At 48.3% G+C, this 16,185-nt stretch overlaps 1 protein-coding gene across 9 annotated transcripts in view; it reads right to left on the bottom strand.

Annotated features, from left to right (window-relative positions):
* The window catches only part of XPO7 (exportin 7), a 687,768-nt gene that overhangs the window by 241,710 nt on the left and 429,873 nt on the right, over positions 1 to 16,185 (bottom strand). For all 9 annotated transcript variants that reach the window (XM_086943668.1, XM_086943671.1, XM_086943674.1 and 6 more), the window contains one exon: positions 3,357 to 3,420. In XM_086943668.1, the coding sequence (XP_086799794.1) occupies positions 3,357 to 3,420 (64 nt within the window). The remainder of the gene's footprint in view (positions 1 to 3,356; positions 3,421 to 16,185) is intronic.

Raw genomic sequence — 16,185 nt, 5'->3', positions numbered from 1 at the left:
GGGAGGGGCTGTGGAGGGTTTTGTCTGAGATGGGGTTGCCCCCGTACATCTTGTCCCTACTGGTGAGGCTCCACGATGACAACTTTGCGCAGGTGCGGTGGGGCATGCACGGCGAGAAAACTGACAGGATCCCAGTGGAAAAGGGCGTCCGCCAGGGATGTGTGCTTGCTCCCACTCTGCTCTCTCTTTATGTGAACGGAGTGGTTGAGCACCTGCTTAGAAATTCTGCAGATGCACCGTCCCTGGCGGGCAAGCGCATCCCCACATTGCTCTTCGCTGACGACACCCTCCTTATTTCCAAGAACTCTATGGGCTTGCAGAGCCTCTTAAATAGCTTTCCGGAGTTCTGCTCACATAGGGGCTTGATCATTAACACCAATAAATCCAAATACTTGGTTCTGAACCCGCCCAAAAAACTGGGTCGTCCCCCGGTGCTGAATTCCGTGCCCCTGGAGAGGGTGGCCGAATTTGACTACTTAGGCATCCGCCTTACGGACTCAATGTATTGGAATTCGCACATCCAAAAGATGTTACTTGGTCATAAAAGGGTGGGTGGTGCCCTCCTTAAGGAGCAACGCTCCTCTACAACTAAGCCTATTGCCCCAGTCATGGAGATTTACAAAGCTAGAGGGGTTAGTGCTGCTTTGTATGGGGCGGAGCTGTGGGGCACGTGTAACCTTGAAGTATTAGCCAGATCAGAGAGTAAATTTCTGAAGGACTTGATGGCCCTTCCATAGAGCACCTCAACAGTACCCGTATTAATGGATCTGGGATGTAGATCGATTAAGGATCAAGCCCAAATACGCCCCTTGTTACTTTGGCCGCGCCTGTGGCGTGTGCCCGAGCTGGCCTCATACACAGAGGCTTTGTTAGAGGTTATGCTAATGGAGGGCTGGTCTAAGATCAAGTGGTTGAGGGATGTGAAACGGTTGTTAGGGGATTTAGGCCTTGGAGATGCGTGGGAATCCAGGACCTCCCCCCCCTAAAGCCGTTCTAAAGAAGCTGTACTGGAACTGGATCTCTTGTAAAATTTCCACTGAGTCAAAACATTGCAAATCCACTACTGACTTTATGAAGATCAAGGATGTGGTGGCTTATGAACTGTACCTCGATATTATATCTAACTCCACAGACCGGACTCTGTATTTTAAATTTAGAATAGGGACGTTACCTGTAAGCGAACTGATTGCCCGCTGGAAAACTTCTCATCAGCGATCTCCTTTCTGTGCGACATGTCTAACACGAGTTGAATCGGTTGCCCACATTTTCTTAGAATTTCCGGCTTATCTAGCGCCGAGGCGGTGCTGGCTCAACCATTATGTATACAATTAGGCACTCGCCAGCATAAAGTAGCATTACGTATTTTAATGTCTGACACACACACTTTGTTCGTCTGCGGTGTGTCCAAGTTCCTTAAATGGTCTTGGCTAATTCGTTCAAAAAGGCTTTCTTTGTCAATTTAATGCTTGTCTTAACTGCTCATACAATCTTTTATTTGTGTAAATAGTATGCGCTTGTTCAAATATTGCTTTTTAAACTAATTGTATTATGCTTTTATGATATTTTTTATCGAAATAAAGCCTTCAATAACCAATAACTATCTCTTGCATCCCTCTTCATCCTTCTTCTCATTTCCTCCCAGTTGTTCCTTCCCTGTATCTTTTGCCCGTTTCGCCAAGTTTGAGGAAACTGTTCCAGCTCCACGAAAGTGTTATAGCACTACCCATGTACAGATATATATTTGGAAATGAACTCTTCTCTGCCAATGAAGAAGATAGACTGAATACTGAAATATAAACTGTCTATTGTTGCTTGGGAACGTTTTCCCTTTATGCAGATGTTATACCCAGAAACAGTGCATGAATAAAAGAGAAGCTAATACTCCTGCTAAAGTTGGTAGGGGACGTTAGAGTAAGAATTGTATAACACTGTGTAGTAGTGTATGTGTAGGAGGTTAACCCTTGCTCCTATCTTGTTTTTACCTCTGTGCATTGGGTCCTCTCCTATTCAGGAACCAATTGATTTTCCAAGAAGATCAGAAGAAAGTGTCTTAGGAGACAGGGTAGGCTGAAGCTGGAGTTGTCTCTTCTCTGTCCATTTCCCCTTTCCCCCTCGCTGATGTAACCGTAGGAAGAATCCAAGTACGGCTGCACCGGTGGGTGGGCATTGGGACCAATCGTCCATTCTACGAAGTCCAGGTACTTGACATTGACTTACATATATTGCATGCAGTCTCTGTGGGTATGGCACACGGGGAATGTGCCATGTAGAGTTTTCAAACTTGTTTGCATCATTTCATGCAGCCTGCAATGGAAGTCATACGTTTGATGGCAGGTCCCTTAGGGGGGCACAATACATGCTGCCAACCTAAGGTGACCCTCTTAGTACCCATGCCCTCAGTACTAGGAGTACCATTTATTACCGACTTACTGAGGTGCTAAATGTCTTGCGAATTGCAGTACAACAGAACAGTCACCTTGTTTTATGGAAAGGGCACTGGCACTGGGGACCTGGTTATAGCAGGAACCCAGTGCGCTTCAGTCAAAATTGTTTAAATTACCAGGTACAAAGTGGGGGTGAAAATGTCAAAAAGGGGATCTTTCCTACATATAGTGAGGCTGATGATATAGGTGGTGTTGTACATGATATTTCTGATACCACAGACAGCTACAACGTCAGTGTTGCCCCCTCATTCACGTTATATGATATGCTTCACTGTTTATTTGTTTCTAGTATTTTGTTTTCTGTCCCTATCTTTAGGATTGTTTAAGTCATTTAAAAACACTGTGCATCTTTTTTCATTTAAAATGGTGAGATCCTAATCTGATGAGAAAAACAAAGAAGAAACAAAATCGATGTGTACACTGCTGAGGTTAGCCCCGGCCATTGAATTGGTTCTGATGCCCCTTGACTAGAATGCAATTACTATGTCTAGGTTTCCAAGGCAGGAAATCGGATGGAAGATCATATTAGGAGACACTAGAACATTTAGGGAAACAACTGCAGGGGCAGAAAGGCAGATGAAAAGAAAGAAAGCTGAAGTAGGAACACAAGCAAATGGAGCTTAGGAAGCAAAAGGTCTAATTTATGGCACATGGAGGGTGGTCACAGCTCACTGCTCTCCCATTAGCTCTTCACAAATGCATGCAGGTTATAGCGGATATAGAAAAAGTGTCCACAAGACTTGAAAAATTAAAGAAGTGTGTAGAGGATGAAGAGTAACAGGAAGAGGGACATTTGAGCACACAGAACTGGGTGTAATGGGCGGCTATAGGGAAGTGGGAAAGTTGGAATGAAAACAAAAGAGTGAACAACAACAATTGCACCTTACCATTTGAACTACAATTGCATCTTACCGTATGATTGTTCAACATGAACTGTACAGCACTCAGTTTAACAAGCTTTCTAACGCTGCTGTAGGTATGAGGGGTAGTTAAGGTACAATTAAGCAATAGAACGGGTTGCTGATTGAAGACTGCTTGAATGGTCACTACAATCAAACTACAAAAAAACAGAGTCCTTCCGAACAATAAAGACTGTAAAACATAGCAAGTAAGGCTCTTCAGTGTGTATGTCAGTTAAACAGTTTCAGCAACTCTTTTAAACTAAAGAGTTTGCAACATACAGTTTCCAAACAGTCCAGAAAATAGTATCACAAAAATCTGCTCAATACAAATCTTTCAAAGGCCAAGAAACACCAGTTTGCTAATATGAAATGCCTGGCCATGAATTGCAGGTTGCCGGAAGGGTATTTCATCACACAAGTTGCAGATATACCGTCCACCCAATTTGTAAGTGCATTAGGATATATTATATGTAATAAGCAGATGGCATAACTGTCACATTTGTAGCGGCGTACTCATACGCCAAACATGCCAGGAATCAGCCATTAAGCTTATTGTAGGATCGTTGCAATGGTCACGAGGACATCAGCGCCAAGCTTTTTCAATGGTCAGAAACAATTCCCTCAGATACAGGGGACGCAAATGTACTCCTATAAGTGATGGATATATTTACCTTCATGGTAGCTTTCTCAGATCATCAAAATAATCTTTGTTAGCTTTTAAAATTAAAACTTATATAGGTCATAATCGGTCCCACCCATTCCCCTGTGCAGGTGTTCATTTCTGGCACTTTCCAATTTGAAAATAGGAGCCAATCTGTGATAGGTTTTGGGCCTTGGCGTAGTATTTAGCTCCACTCGCAGAACTTTGGAACTCAGCGTTCTGTAGAGAACGCGGAGTTCCAGATTAATTCCGCTTCGTAGCGGAATTTGTTTTCAGCTGGCTTGCTCGAGCCGGGTTTCTGCCCGCGGTGACAAGTCTTGGCGAGCGCTTACAAGCGCCGGCGAGATTTGCTGGCAACCCACGAATGCCAGCAAGAGTTGTCGACCGTCTGTGAGCACTCATGAAACTTTAGGCCCCGCTAGCAACACCCAGCGCTTTATTTCTGAGACAGCGAGCGCAAGAGAGCGCCAGTGACCGCGGCTGCATCCTCGAGCAGATTTTCTGCTCATAGTGTCATTCGCATGCAATTTTGTGCACGCTAACGCGTGCCGTGTTGACAAATGTCAAAAATGTAGCACAAGTGGGTGAATGAGCAGCCCTTCCCGCTCGAAGAATTCCAGAGTCTCGCAGAGTTTTTGGGGCGCCCTGAAGAATTCCATATAGCAGAAGTCCGCAATCTCCGCTCAGACCTAGATATGTTCTGACTCAGGGTGCGTAGGTGGCTTTTAATAATGGGGAGGGGGCTTTGATCGAAAAATACTATCCTCTCATCACTGGTAGAACAAAAGGGGGAGAAGTCCTCAACATCACCCAGCCCACTGAAACAAAACGTGTGGTTCAAAGGGGCTTCTGCAATGAAGAAAGATTCCTTGGTCTATTTCTGGAGGCACCAATGGCTGCAAAGATTAGCATTGCAGCTGTCCATTTGATTCTGCTAAATAGCAAGCGTCACACATTAGTGTCCACAAAGCAGGTAAAGGGTTAGAGAAAATCAACAATTTTCTGTAAAACTCTGCTGTGAAGATGATTTACTGACTGCTAACTGGGTGATAAATGTATTGAAGTGTTGTTCCTTAGGAATTAGGCACTTGCATTGTGTGGAGATGGGAGCGCTGGAGTATTCCCCTTTCCCCTTGGACAGACTGTCCCTCTGTAGAAGATGTAGGCTCGCTGAGGAACACGCATGGCCTTGCTAGTTATGCAAAGGTTATCAGCACTTTATTCAGCTTTGGAGTTAACCAGATGTCACACTTTATAATTCACACCAGAAACCTAGGCAGTGTTTCATTTTCACATTATCAGAAATCACTTCATTATGGAGCTCTTTCCTTTGCACCCAAAACCTCAGCTAAGAGGATATTTCAATAGTCACAAAATCAACTTCTAGAAGCAGAGCTTCTAGGTGTTATGAAGCGTTTTGAAAATGATAACCTGTCAGTTAGGCAATAGGTCGGATTTATGACTTGTTGGCTAACTGGCATCTTAAACAAGGTGTATCATGACTTTTATGATTCTGTCCCGTATGTTGCAAGCCTAACTAAAGCATTATATTCCAAACAGACATCTCCAGTCAGGAGCAATGTCGCTACTAGTGGTGCCCTGATTTTCAAAAAGGCATGCTCAGGTGGGGGGAGTGTTTCTGTCATGGATCCTTGTTGGACTAAGCCCTTTTTGCAGAGTTATCCCCAAACTTTTTGCTTCTTCCTCCTATGTGTTCCTGACCTATTGTTGTTGGTTTTAAGACTCTGTGCACTTTACCACTGCTGATCAGTGCTAAAGTGCATATGCTCTCTGTGTAAATTGTTATTATGATTGGTTTTCCCCGATTGGCATATTTTGATTTACTGGTCAGTCCCTAGTATGAGTGGCCCTGAAAAGATGTCTCAGGCCTGCCACTGAAGTGCCTGTGCACAGTTTGCTAACTGCATGTCGACTTGGCAAGTGCACCCACTTGCCAGGCCATAACCTTCCCTTTTCTTACATATAGGACACCCTTATGGTAGGCCTAAGGTACCCCCCTGGGAACAGTGCAGAGTATGTGAAAGGTAGGACATGTACTGATGTGGGTAACACGTCCTGATAGAGAAATTCTGCCAATTTCGTTTTTCACTATTGAAAGGCTATCTTGCCCCATAGGACAGAGTGGGGGAATGCTTTGTAACACTTTGCAAGCTTATCTTCTCATAGGGATACGATGGAAAAATAAAGGTTAGGCACTCAGAATTTAATAACACATCTTTTACTAAAGATGTTTTTTAAATTGTGTGTTTGAAAATGCCACTTTTAGAAAGTAGGCATTTTCTTGTTTAACCATTCTGTGTGCCCCTGCCTGTTTGTGTAATGACTATCTGGTTTTGGAGTGATAGGGGCTGGGTAGGTGCATTCTCTCAGACCTGGTCTGCGTTTAGAGTGGTGGGAGGAGATTTCCCTTGCACCAAAATAGGGCCTGTCTGCCTTACACAATGCTGTCTCCACCTCCTGCTGGACGGCTGCACCAGAGAGGATAGAACTGGTTTGGACTGGGCTCAGAGACCCTTGTGCAAAGAGAAAAGAAAATGCTACTTACAATGCTGTCTCCACCTCCTGCTGGGCGGCTGCACCAGAGAGGATAGAACTGGTTTGGACTGGGCTCAGAGACCCTTGTGCAAAGAGAAAAGAAAATGCTACTTACCAGTATGCATCTGTTCTTGGCATGTAGAGCTGCAGAGTTACACACTGTGCATAGATGGCCACCTAGTGTTGGGCCCGGATGTTTGCAGTTTGTTTTGTTGTAGAAAAGTCTTTTGGAGTCACGGGACAGGTGACTCCTCCTTTGGATGATACTGCGCATGGGCATCGGCTCCATCCCCAGATTGTTTTTCGCTATAAGGGAAGTGATGGAGCTGTACAAGAGGTAGTGATGTCCATGTGATTTGTATCTAAATAATATAATACTGGAACAGATAAAGGTAGCTGGGGAGGCGTGTGTAACTCTGCAGTTCTACATGCCAAGAACAGATGCATACTGGTAAGTAGCATTTTCCGTTTGAGGCATATGAGCTGCAGATTACACACTGTGCATAGATTGTATAGCAGTACCCACACCTAGCGGCGACCACCAGTATCTGTTGCAGTTATTTGAAACTGAGTTTTTAGTACAGTCTGGCCCACAGTGGTTTGTAGTTTAGTTTGCACATCTACACAGTAATGCTTTGTGAATGTGTGCAGTGTAGACCATGTAGCTGCTTTGCATATATCATCTATGGGAATGTTCCCTAAGAATGCCATTGAAGTCCCTATTTTCCTTGTAGAATGGCCTTGTGGAGGAATTGTTAATGTACGTTTGGCTTTGTGATAGCATATTTGTATGCATTTAACAATCCACCTAGCGATCCCTGATTTTATTAAGGAATTACCTTAATGTGGCGGTGAGAAAGACACAAAAAGTTGTTTTGTTTTACGAAAAGCTTGTGTCCTTTCGATATAGTATAGTAATGCTCTCTTGACATCTAGGGTGTGTAGAGCTCTTTCTGCGACTGTTTGAGGCTACGAGAAAAATACGGGCACCTCAACAGATTGATTTAGATGGAATGGTGGAATGACTTTAGAAAGGAACCTATGGTTAGTACGAAGAACCACTTTGTTATGATGCATTTTCAGAAAGGGTTCTTGAATGGTAAATGCTTGTAGTTCACTAACCCTTCTGAGAGAAGTAATCGCTACTAGGAAAGCTACTTTCCAGGTTAGGAATTGCAATTCACATTTATGTAATGGTTCAAAGGGAGGTCCCATTAATCTTATGAAAACCACGTTTGAGTTCCACACTGGTGAAGGCGGCGTCCTGGGAGGAATTATTCTTTTGAGTCCTTCCATGAAAGCTTTAATAGCTGGTACTCTAAAAAGAGATAGATGTTGTCTATTTTGTAAGTATGCTGCAATGGCAACGAGGTGTAGCCTGATAGATGTTTAGGCGAAGTTACACTTTTGAAGGTGTAATAGATATCCTATGATATGTTGGATAGACACGACTAAAGGATTAATTTGGTTGTTTTGGCAGTATATGACAAAGCGTTTCCACTTAGCAGCATAACATGCTCTAGTAGTAGGGCGTCTAGCTTCTTTGATAACGTTCATATATTCTGGAGGAAGGTTGAGGTAACCAAAACTCTATGACCTCAGTAGCCAGATCGCTAGTTTGAGCTGAGCTGTGTCAGGGTGTCTGATCTCTCCATGGTTCTGTGTTAATAGGCGTGGAGATAGGTTTAGTTTTTGGTGTGGTACCACAGACATCTGCAACGGCGTGGTGTACCACGGTTGTCTGGCCCAAGTTGGAGCGACTCGAATGAGCGTCAGGGAATGTTGTTGTACTTTGCGTACCACTAACGGACGTAGTGGGAGAGGAGGAAAAGCATACGCAAATAGTTTTGACCAGTTCATCCATATCGCATAGCCTTTGGACAATGGGTGTGGGTATCTGGCGGCAAAGCTTGGGCATTTTTTTGCGTTTTCGTGGGTGGCAAAAAGGTCTATCTGAGGCTTTCCCCCCTTTGAAATAACGGATGAAGAACTTGTGGATGAAGTTCCCACTCATGCATCTGCTGTGTTTGTCGACTTAGCAGGTCTACCATAGTGTTTTGTACTCCTGGGATGTGTTGGGCTAAGAGGAAGATCTTTAGCAGTATAGCCCATCTCCATTTCTGCTGTGCTAACAGAGAGCTGCAGAGAGTGTGTCCCACCTGGTTTGTTTATGTAGTACATTGCTGTCATATTGTCTGTGCGGAATAAGACAGCTTTGCCTGACACTTGCGTTTGAAATGCTTTTAGGGCTAGAAACACGGCTAGCAACTCCAAATGATTGATGTGGAGTAACTTCTGTTGCGGTGTCCACCTGCCTTGCATGGTGTGATGCAGTAGGTGAGCTCCCCAGCCGGAGAGCCATGCGTCCGCAGTCATGACTATTTTAGGGACTGGCTCTAGAAACAATCGCCCTTTGGAAAGGTTTTTGGTGTTCCACCATTGCAGAGAACGATGAGTCTGACCCTCTTCCAACACTAGGTCTGTCAGATGACCTTGAGCCTGGTTCCATTGGCGTGCTAGGCACTCTTGAAGTGGACGCATTTGCAGTCTTCCGTGAGGTACTACAAATATGCAAGATGCCATCATTCCTATAAGCTGCATGAACACGAGCTGGTAGCGAGTGTTGCGGTTTGAATTTTGTTAGGAGAGTTTGTACACTTGTTATCCTGGCTGGAGAGGGATAAGCTAGTGTTAGTTGGGTGGGTGTTTATTGTAGCGCTGAGATACTGTTGTATGTGCGAGGGTTGTAGATGCGATTTGGTGTGATTTACTGTGAATCCCATGTTGTGAAGCAGTTGAATAGTAGCGTGAGTGTGTTGCACACACTGGCTGTATGAGCCAGTCGTCTAGATATGGGAAGACATGAATATGTTGTCTTCCCATATGTGTGCTGCTACTACTGCTAAGCATTTGGTAAACACTTGTGGCACTGTTGTGACTCCGAATGGGAGCACTTTGAACTGGTAGTGCTGCCCGTCTAGCACAAATCTGAGAGATGTAGATGTTAGTTCCAGACAATAACTTGATTGAATTATTTGGAGCACCCACCTGTCTGATGTGATGTTTTCCCAGGCTGGCAGGTATTGTTGGAGTCTTCCCCCGACAGGAGTGGAGTGGGACGGGGGAAGGGAGTCATTGGGCAGGGGTAGAGGCAGAGCGAGAGTTGTTATTTGTACCTCTGCCTTTTTATTGTTACCCCTGTAACCACCCCTTTGGTAGCCCTTGCTGTAAGTGTACTGTGTAGGGGTTTTGTACCAGGTAGAAGCTGTGTCTGAAGTATAACCCCTGGTGGCACCTCTATAGGATAAGCGATGAAATGAACGTCTGGGAGCCTGTGACTGCAGGACTGCCATAGATTTGGCGGAGTCTGTATCCTTTTTCATTTTCTCTAGTGATACATCTACTTTGGGTCCAAATAGATGTTGCTCGTCACAGGGTTGATTAAGAATGGCACTTTGTACCTCAGGTTTGAAACCTGATATACGTAGTCAGGCGTGTCTGCGTAGTAAAACGCTGGTGTTAACTGCCCTAGAGGAGGTATCTGCTGCATGAAGTGCACACCGAATAGAGGGGTTTGTGATGTTTTTTCGCTCTTGGATAAGCTTGTTTGCTCTATCCTTGTACCGGTCGGGGAGGTGCCTCATTAATGACTCTAACTTGTCATAATGTGCCCTGTCGTATCTGGGTAATAATGCCTGTGTATTAGCGTTATGCCACATGTTTGCTGATTGAGACGCTGTTCTTTTCCCTGATGCGTCAAGGAGCTTAAACTCCTTATCTGGTGGTGCAGCATCACCTGATGTTTGTGAGTTTGCTCTCTTGCGTGCATTGGAAACTACAAGTGAGTCTAGTGGTACTGGACCTTTAATATATGCTGGGTCTGAGGGGGCAGCTTTATATTTTTTCTCTATACGAGGGTTAATGACCTGAGTTCTGACTGGGTCCTTGAAGACTTCAGGAGCTTGCTTAATCACTCCTTTAAGCATTGGTAAAATGGATGAGGACCTTTGTGCATTATCAAAGGTATCCATTAGGAAGTCTTCCTCTACAGGGTCTATATGTATGTCTACCCCATGATATTGTGCAGCCCTGTGGATTAATTCATTAAACCCTATACTGTCTTCTGGTGGGGAAGGCCTTGAGGGGTATAAGTCATCCTTAGGGACATTTGGTACATCTGGGGTGGTATAATCATCCCATGGGTCAGGGGATCCTTTAGGAGTGGCTGGATCAGGTATGTTACCCCCCATATCATCAGCGCTGTCATCCCTGTTGTCATCGTCTGGCATGAAAGAGGATGCTGGGAAATGCTGTGGTATGGGAGGGTGTGGTGATGGTAGAGGTGAAAGAAGGGGAAGGCAGTCTTAAGGGAGAGCTAGCCATGTCCTTCTTCTTTGAATGCGGAGCTGGAGTGTCCAGTGGTCGCATTTATGAAGCCAAAATTAAGTGTCCAGTGATTGGATCCTTAGCTAGAGTCTTTTGAGCAGCGTCTGGATAAGGTACATCCTCTGCAGGAGGTCAATCTTTTGGTGCGGAGGAAGGTATGGGCACCGAAGTGGCTTGTTTTGGTTTCTTGACAATGTCTTTCACAGGGGGAAAAGGAGTCTTTTTCGGCTCCGAGGATTTTTTCAGTTCCGGTATGATTTTTTGATTCCGATGGTGTTATCGGATCCGATGGTTTTTCCGGTTCTGGTGTTTTTTTGGAATTCAAAGCGAGTTTGCTTGGTTCCGACCTGGGTTTCGGTGCCGAAGGAGTAGTGGTATGTTTCGGCGCCGATGGTTTGTATGTAGGTGTAGTGGTTGCCATTGTCTTTTTCGGGGCCGGTAGGTGCGCGCCGGCACCGTGTGAAGCCGTACTCGAGTCACCTGAAGGTGGGGCAGTAGAAGCAGAGTGTCGGTGTGCACCCGAGCCCGAGGGCGAGGGTGTGACCGGGGCCTTATTGGAGTGTGTCGAGGAAGGGTTGGGTCGACGGTCTTACTTACGACCCGCTGCGCTGGAGTGATGTCCTCGACATCGGAATCTTCTGCCTCGGAGCTGCTGTAGATGTCGTGTTGTTCTGGAACGTTGACGCCTTCTTCGAAGATGTCGTCCGGAATTGGAGCTGAAGATCTTTGAGCCATTGTTCTCCTTGCTCTTCAGTCCCGGATAGTCTTTTTGGAGCGGAAAGAGGCACAAGCTAAACAGTCTTTCGCCTCGTGCTCCGGAGAGAGGCAGAGGTTACACACTTCATGAAGGTCGGTGTGGGGAAACTTCGACCCACATTGAGGACACTTTTTAAATGGTGTCCTTTCCATGAGCTGGAGTCGAGGCCTAGATAGCCCAAAGGCCGTCGTCGACGACCGGAATCAAGATCCTCGATGTTGAAGAGTAGCGTCGACTGGAAAAGCGGTCGAAACTCATTTTTTGTAAGTTGATGAGGATTGCGCGCCGAAGGAAATAGGTTCCAACACGGAGCGCTGGAAACACATCCGAGCCCGGTGGCGGAAAAAAAAATCTGGTGATGGAGCTGATGCCCATGCGCAGTATCATCCAAAGGAGGAGTCACCTGTCCCGTGACTTCCAAAGACTTTTCTACAACAAAACAACCTGCAAACATCCGGGCCCAACACTAGGTGGCCATCTATGCACAGTGTGTAATCTGCAGCTCATATGCTCGAACAAGACATTTTGAGGTATAAGTATTAGACCTAAAACCCCTAAACTTTAGACTACTTCTGGAATCAAGAGAAACCTTTGCCAGGGAGAAGAGCTGAAGAAATTGAGGATAAGTACTGCCCTTGCTGTGTGTCTAGGATTTGCCTTCAGTTGTTGTTTATGCCAAGGAAAGAAGAAGGACTTTGCTGTGTGCTGTGTACCCTGCTTGAGAAAAGTCTCCAAGGGCTTGAGCAGAGTTTGCCTCCTGTTTAGAAGTCACAGGAACACTAAGACTTCAACCCCAGCTCCCCTAAACTTCCTTGCTGGGAGTTCTGACCTGCCAAGAGGTGCCTGTGACTGTCTTGGGCCTCTGGAGGTTGTTTCTGCAGTTGGGAGCTGGAAAAGCATCGCAATGACCAGGAAATCGACACATCGCTCTTCTTGAAACAGTTTTTCCCAACGCAACACTGTGGTGCGAGAAGAATCTCCTTGCATCGCCACCCGCTGCCGAAACCAATGCAGCATTTGTCGCGGCAGCAAGAATCAACGCATTGAGGGATCGCGGCTGAAAAGGTTGCAGCAACGATGAATCGTTCGCCGATGCATACCGGATTTCCACGCATCATCTCTGAGCGGCAAATTTTCCCTGACGCATCACCTGAGGATCGGAGTCGTCCCAAAATCGACGCAATTCTTCCCCCCTACAGACCGGACCCGACGCATCGCTTCCAAGTGTACAGCGGAACTGTCGCATTTCATCCACGAGGGTTTCCGGAACCGACGCATCTCTTGTTTTCTACACTTCCCATCGCTGCAGCAGTATGGCTTGGTGAATTTTGCCACAACAACAGGTACTTGGCATGAAATCACGCATCCATAGTTTTCTATGGACTCAGTTGCTAAAACCTTTTAAAAGTAATTTTCCTTAATACTGTATGTTGGATTTTTGTCGTTTTGGTCTTGTTAAGTTTAGATAAAGATACTTTTTTTTTTTTCTAAACCAGTGTGGTGTCCATTTGTGGTGTTATCACTGTGTTACTGTAAGTGTTGGCACAAATACTTTACTCATTGCCTTTGGGATAAGCCAGTCTGCTCGTGCCAAGCTACCAAGGGGGTGAGCAAGGGTTATCTAAAGTGTGTATACCCCTTACCCTAACTAGAAGCAAGGGTCCCTATTTGGACAAAGGTACCCACCTCTGCCAACTAGAGACCCCCATTTCTAACAATCCTTAACTGTTTACGAGTTTACGTTCGTTTGAATCCGTCGTGGGCCGCCGTTCCAAGACGAAATTCTGGAGCACGTGTGGTAGCAGCTTACCAAGGACTGCACATACGTTGCCCTTCGTCCAGTACACTTAATACTTTAATATGCACCTTGAGGGGGCGTGGCCAAGATGGCGACCTGAACAGACGCAGGTCTGCGTGGCTCCCTGCCCTAAATCCCCCATAGCTCACTTAACTGCTGCATTTTGCCTCCAACACGCCGGCAGACGGAGGATCTCACTGCTGAAACCTTCCCCGACGCAGCGGTGTAGTCAGCGAGGTCGCCTGCAGCCCTGGGACCGGCGAGCTCGCCTCTCCCGGGATTCCGCTGGTGGCTGGCGGGGAACGGCGCAGCAGGCGCGGAAATTGAAGCCCCGGCCTGGGCCTAACCGGACTGCCTGTCCGAACATCTCCTAGCAGACTGCCGTGCTGGGAAGCGCCTCGCCCGCCCGCCTTGCCCCTTGGTGTACGGAGGGTCCTGTGCTCGGACCTGGAGTGCCTGGCTCCTGACAGCGGCCGGTGAGGACCGCGGGACAGATGATAAGGGGGCCCAGCCCGGGCCGCGGACCCAGGTGATCGGAGAGGCGGTGAGGCGATAGAGAGACCTACGGCCCTGATCGCCGCTGGATCTGCCCGCGAGCGCACACCCTGACCAGCGGTTGGGCGGGAGGCAGCCATCGCCAAAATCGAGGGCCCGGTCTGGGCCTAGGCGGACCAGCGGAGGGGGCGCCAGGTGGCTGGGGACGTCTGCAATTTCAGAGGGAGCGGAGTCCCCCGGAGGAGCCCCGAGCATTCCAGGCGGTGAGTGGGGGCACGACTAGCGTCGGACGGACTAGGCCGCGACAGCCGCGGACCCCCGGGGAGCACTCGCGGGATAACAGGGGCATTGGGCCATTGGCGAGTGGTGGTCTGTCGGACCCGGCGGCCCCCCAGAGACACTGCATATTCACCGAGCCCCCGCATCGCAGCGATCCCCCAGGGGGTAGTGACTGTCCTGCAGGACTAAAGCGGCCCCCAAAGACCACTTGGGATTGTGAACTAGCGACGGAGGTGGGGGAGCTGCGCAGAGCTGCTGGGGACGGCACTGCAAACAAGGTCGCAGACGGGGGCCCCGGACGCAGAGCGTGGACGGCTGGACGCCATAGGCCGGCAACGAAGTATAACCAGGGACTGCATTGAGACCTCCACCTGGCGGCCACGCACCATCTCCGGAACGGCAGCACCGGATCCCGCTTGGCCCACCGAGTGGCCTCGCGACCGGCCGGAGCGTCATCCCGGAGACGTGACCGTAGAGGGAGAGCACGGTGAACCACGCCGACATGGCAAATGCCAACCGGAGGGGGGGCCGCTCTATCACCGACCTGCTGGTGAAACAATCCCAGAAAGGGGACAAGGTCCAGACGGCGTCGTTGTCGCCCATACCCGCGTCCAGTAAGAGTGGGACCCAGGAGGAAGCCCCGGTCACAAGATCCTTCCTCGAGGCCCCCTTCGGATCGCTGAGAGAGGATTTCCAGGCTCTCAAGCAGGAGTTGGTGAGCGAACAGAAGGAACTACGCAGAGACATGGACGGCTTGGGAGAAAGGGTGGCCGCGATGGAGGACTCGAACCAGGTCCGCTGCGAAGAAATGGTGCATCTCCAGCAAGAAGTCCTGCGGCTCCGTGACCAGCAGATAGGTCTACAGGCACACAACGAGGACCTGGAGAACCGCTCCAGGCGGAATAACATCAGGGTCCGGGGCGTGCCGTCGAAAACGGAGGGGAACAGTGTCACCCTATACCTCCAGGAGCTATTCCGGGAAATCCTCAAGGAGCCGGCGGACTTCCCCATCCGCATTGACCGTGCACACCGAGTGGGCCTGCCCCGCCGGGCTCCTGCACCTCCCCCGGACATACTGGCATTCCTCCCGGACTTCCCTCTGAAGGAGAGGATCCTTAGAGAGGCGCGCCAGTCTCGACCCCTCCGCTTCCGAGATGCATCAGTGGAGCTCTTTCAGGACCTCTCAGCGATCACGCTCCAAAAACTACGGGAATTCAAGATTGTCACCTCTTTCTTGAGGGACAAGGAGGTGCCCTACTCCTGGGGCCACCCGTTTCGACTTATCTTCCGTTGGGATGGCTCTCTCCACCAGATGCGTTCCCTCCAGGATGTCTGCACCTTGCTGGGGATCGAGCTGCCGGAGCAAGATGTCGGCGACGACACTAATACAGAGTCGTCACAGGAACGCTCAACAAGATCCCGTCGCGACGGCTGGCAGAAGGTCCGCAGACGGAGACAGCCCAAGCAGCGGGCCCGGCCGGACCCATTGACAATTGCCAAGGAGCAAGCTGATGCTGTTCAGGAAGTAGCAAAGGACACCTCTGGGCCTCCATGAGTCACTCCTTGCGGGGGCATGCAGAGGGAGTTGGAAGGGAGTTGGTTGAGGGGAGGGAACTCTCCTTGTCCAGGGCCTGTTGGCTCTTTATTGGGAGTCACGAACTGGGGTAGCACTGACCAGGGGATTGCTCCACGCCATGCCGCCACGCCGCGAGCACCAGACATAACAATAGCTTCCCACTCACTACGCCCACCATGACACGCCCACTGAGGATACTTTCCCTTAATGTGCGAGGACTCAACAACCCGGTCAAACGCAGAGCAGTCTTGTCCTTCCTAGACCACTCGAAGGCCGATATCTGCCTCCTGCAGGAGACACATTTGGTGCCCAAAGACCACCTTAGGCTGCG

The sequence above is a fragment of the Lissotriton vulgaris genome, chromosome 11 (genome assembly GCF_964263255.1).
Source record: "Lissotriton vulgaris chromosome 11, aLisVul1.2, whole genome shotgun sequence".
In the NCBI taxonomy this organism is placed as follows: Eukaryota; Metazoa; Chordata; class Amphibia; order Caudata; family Salamandridae; genus Lissotriton; species Lissotriton vulgaris.
This window is presented reverse-complemented; position numbering and strand designations above follow the sequence as displayed.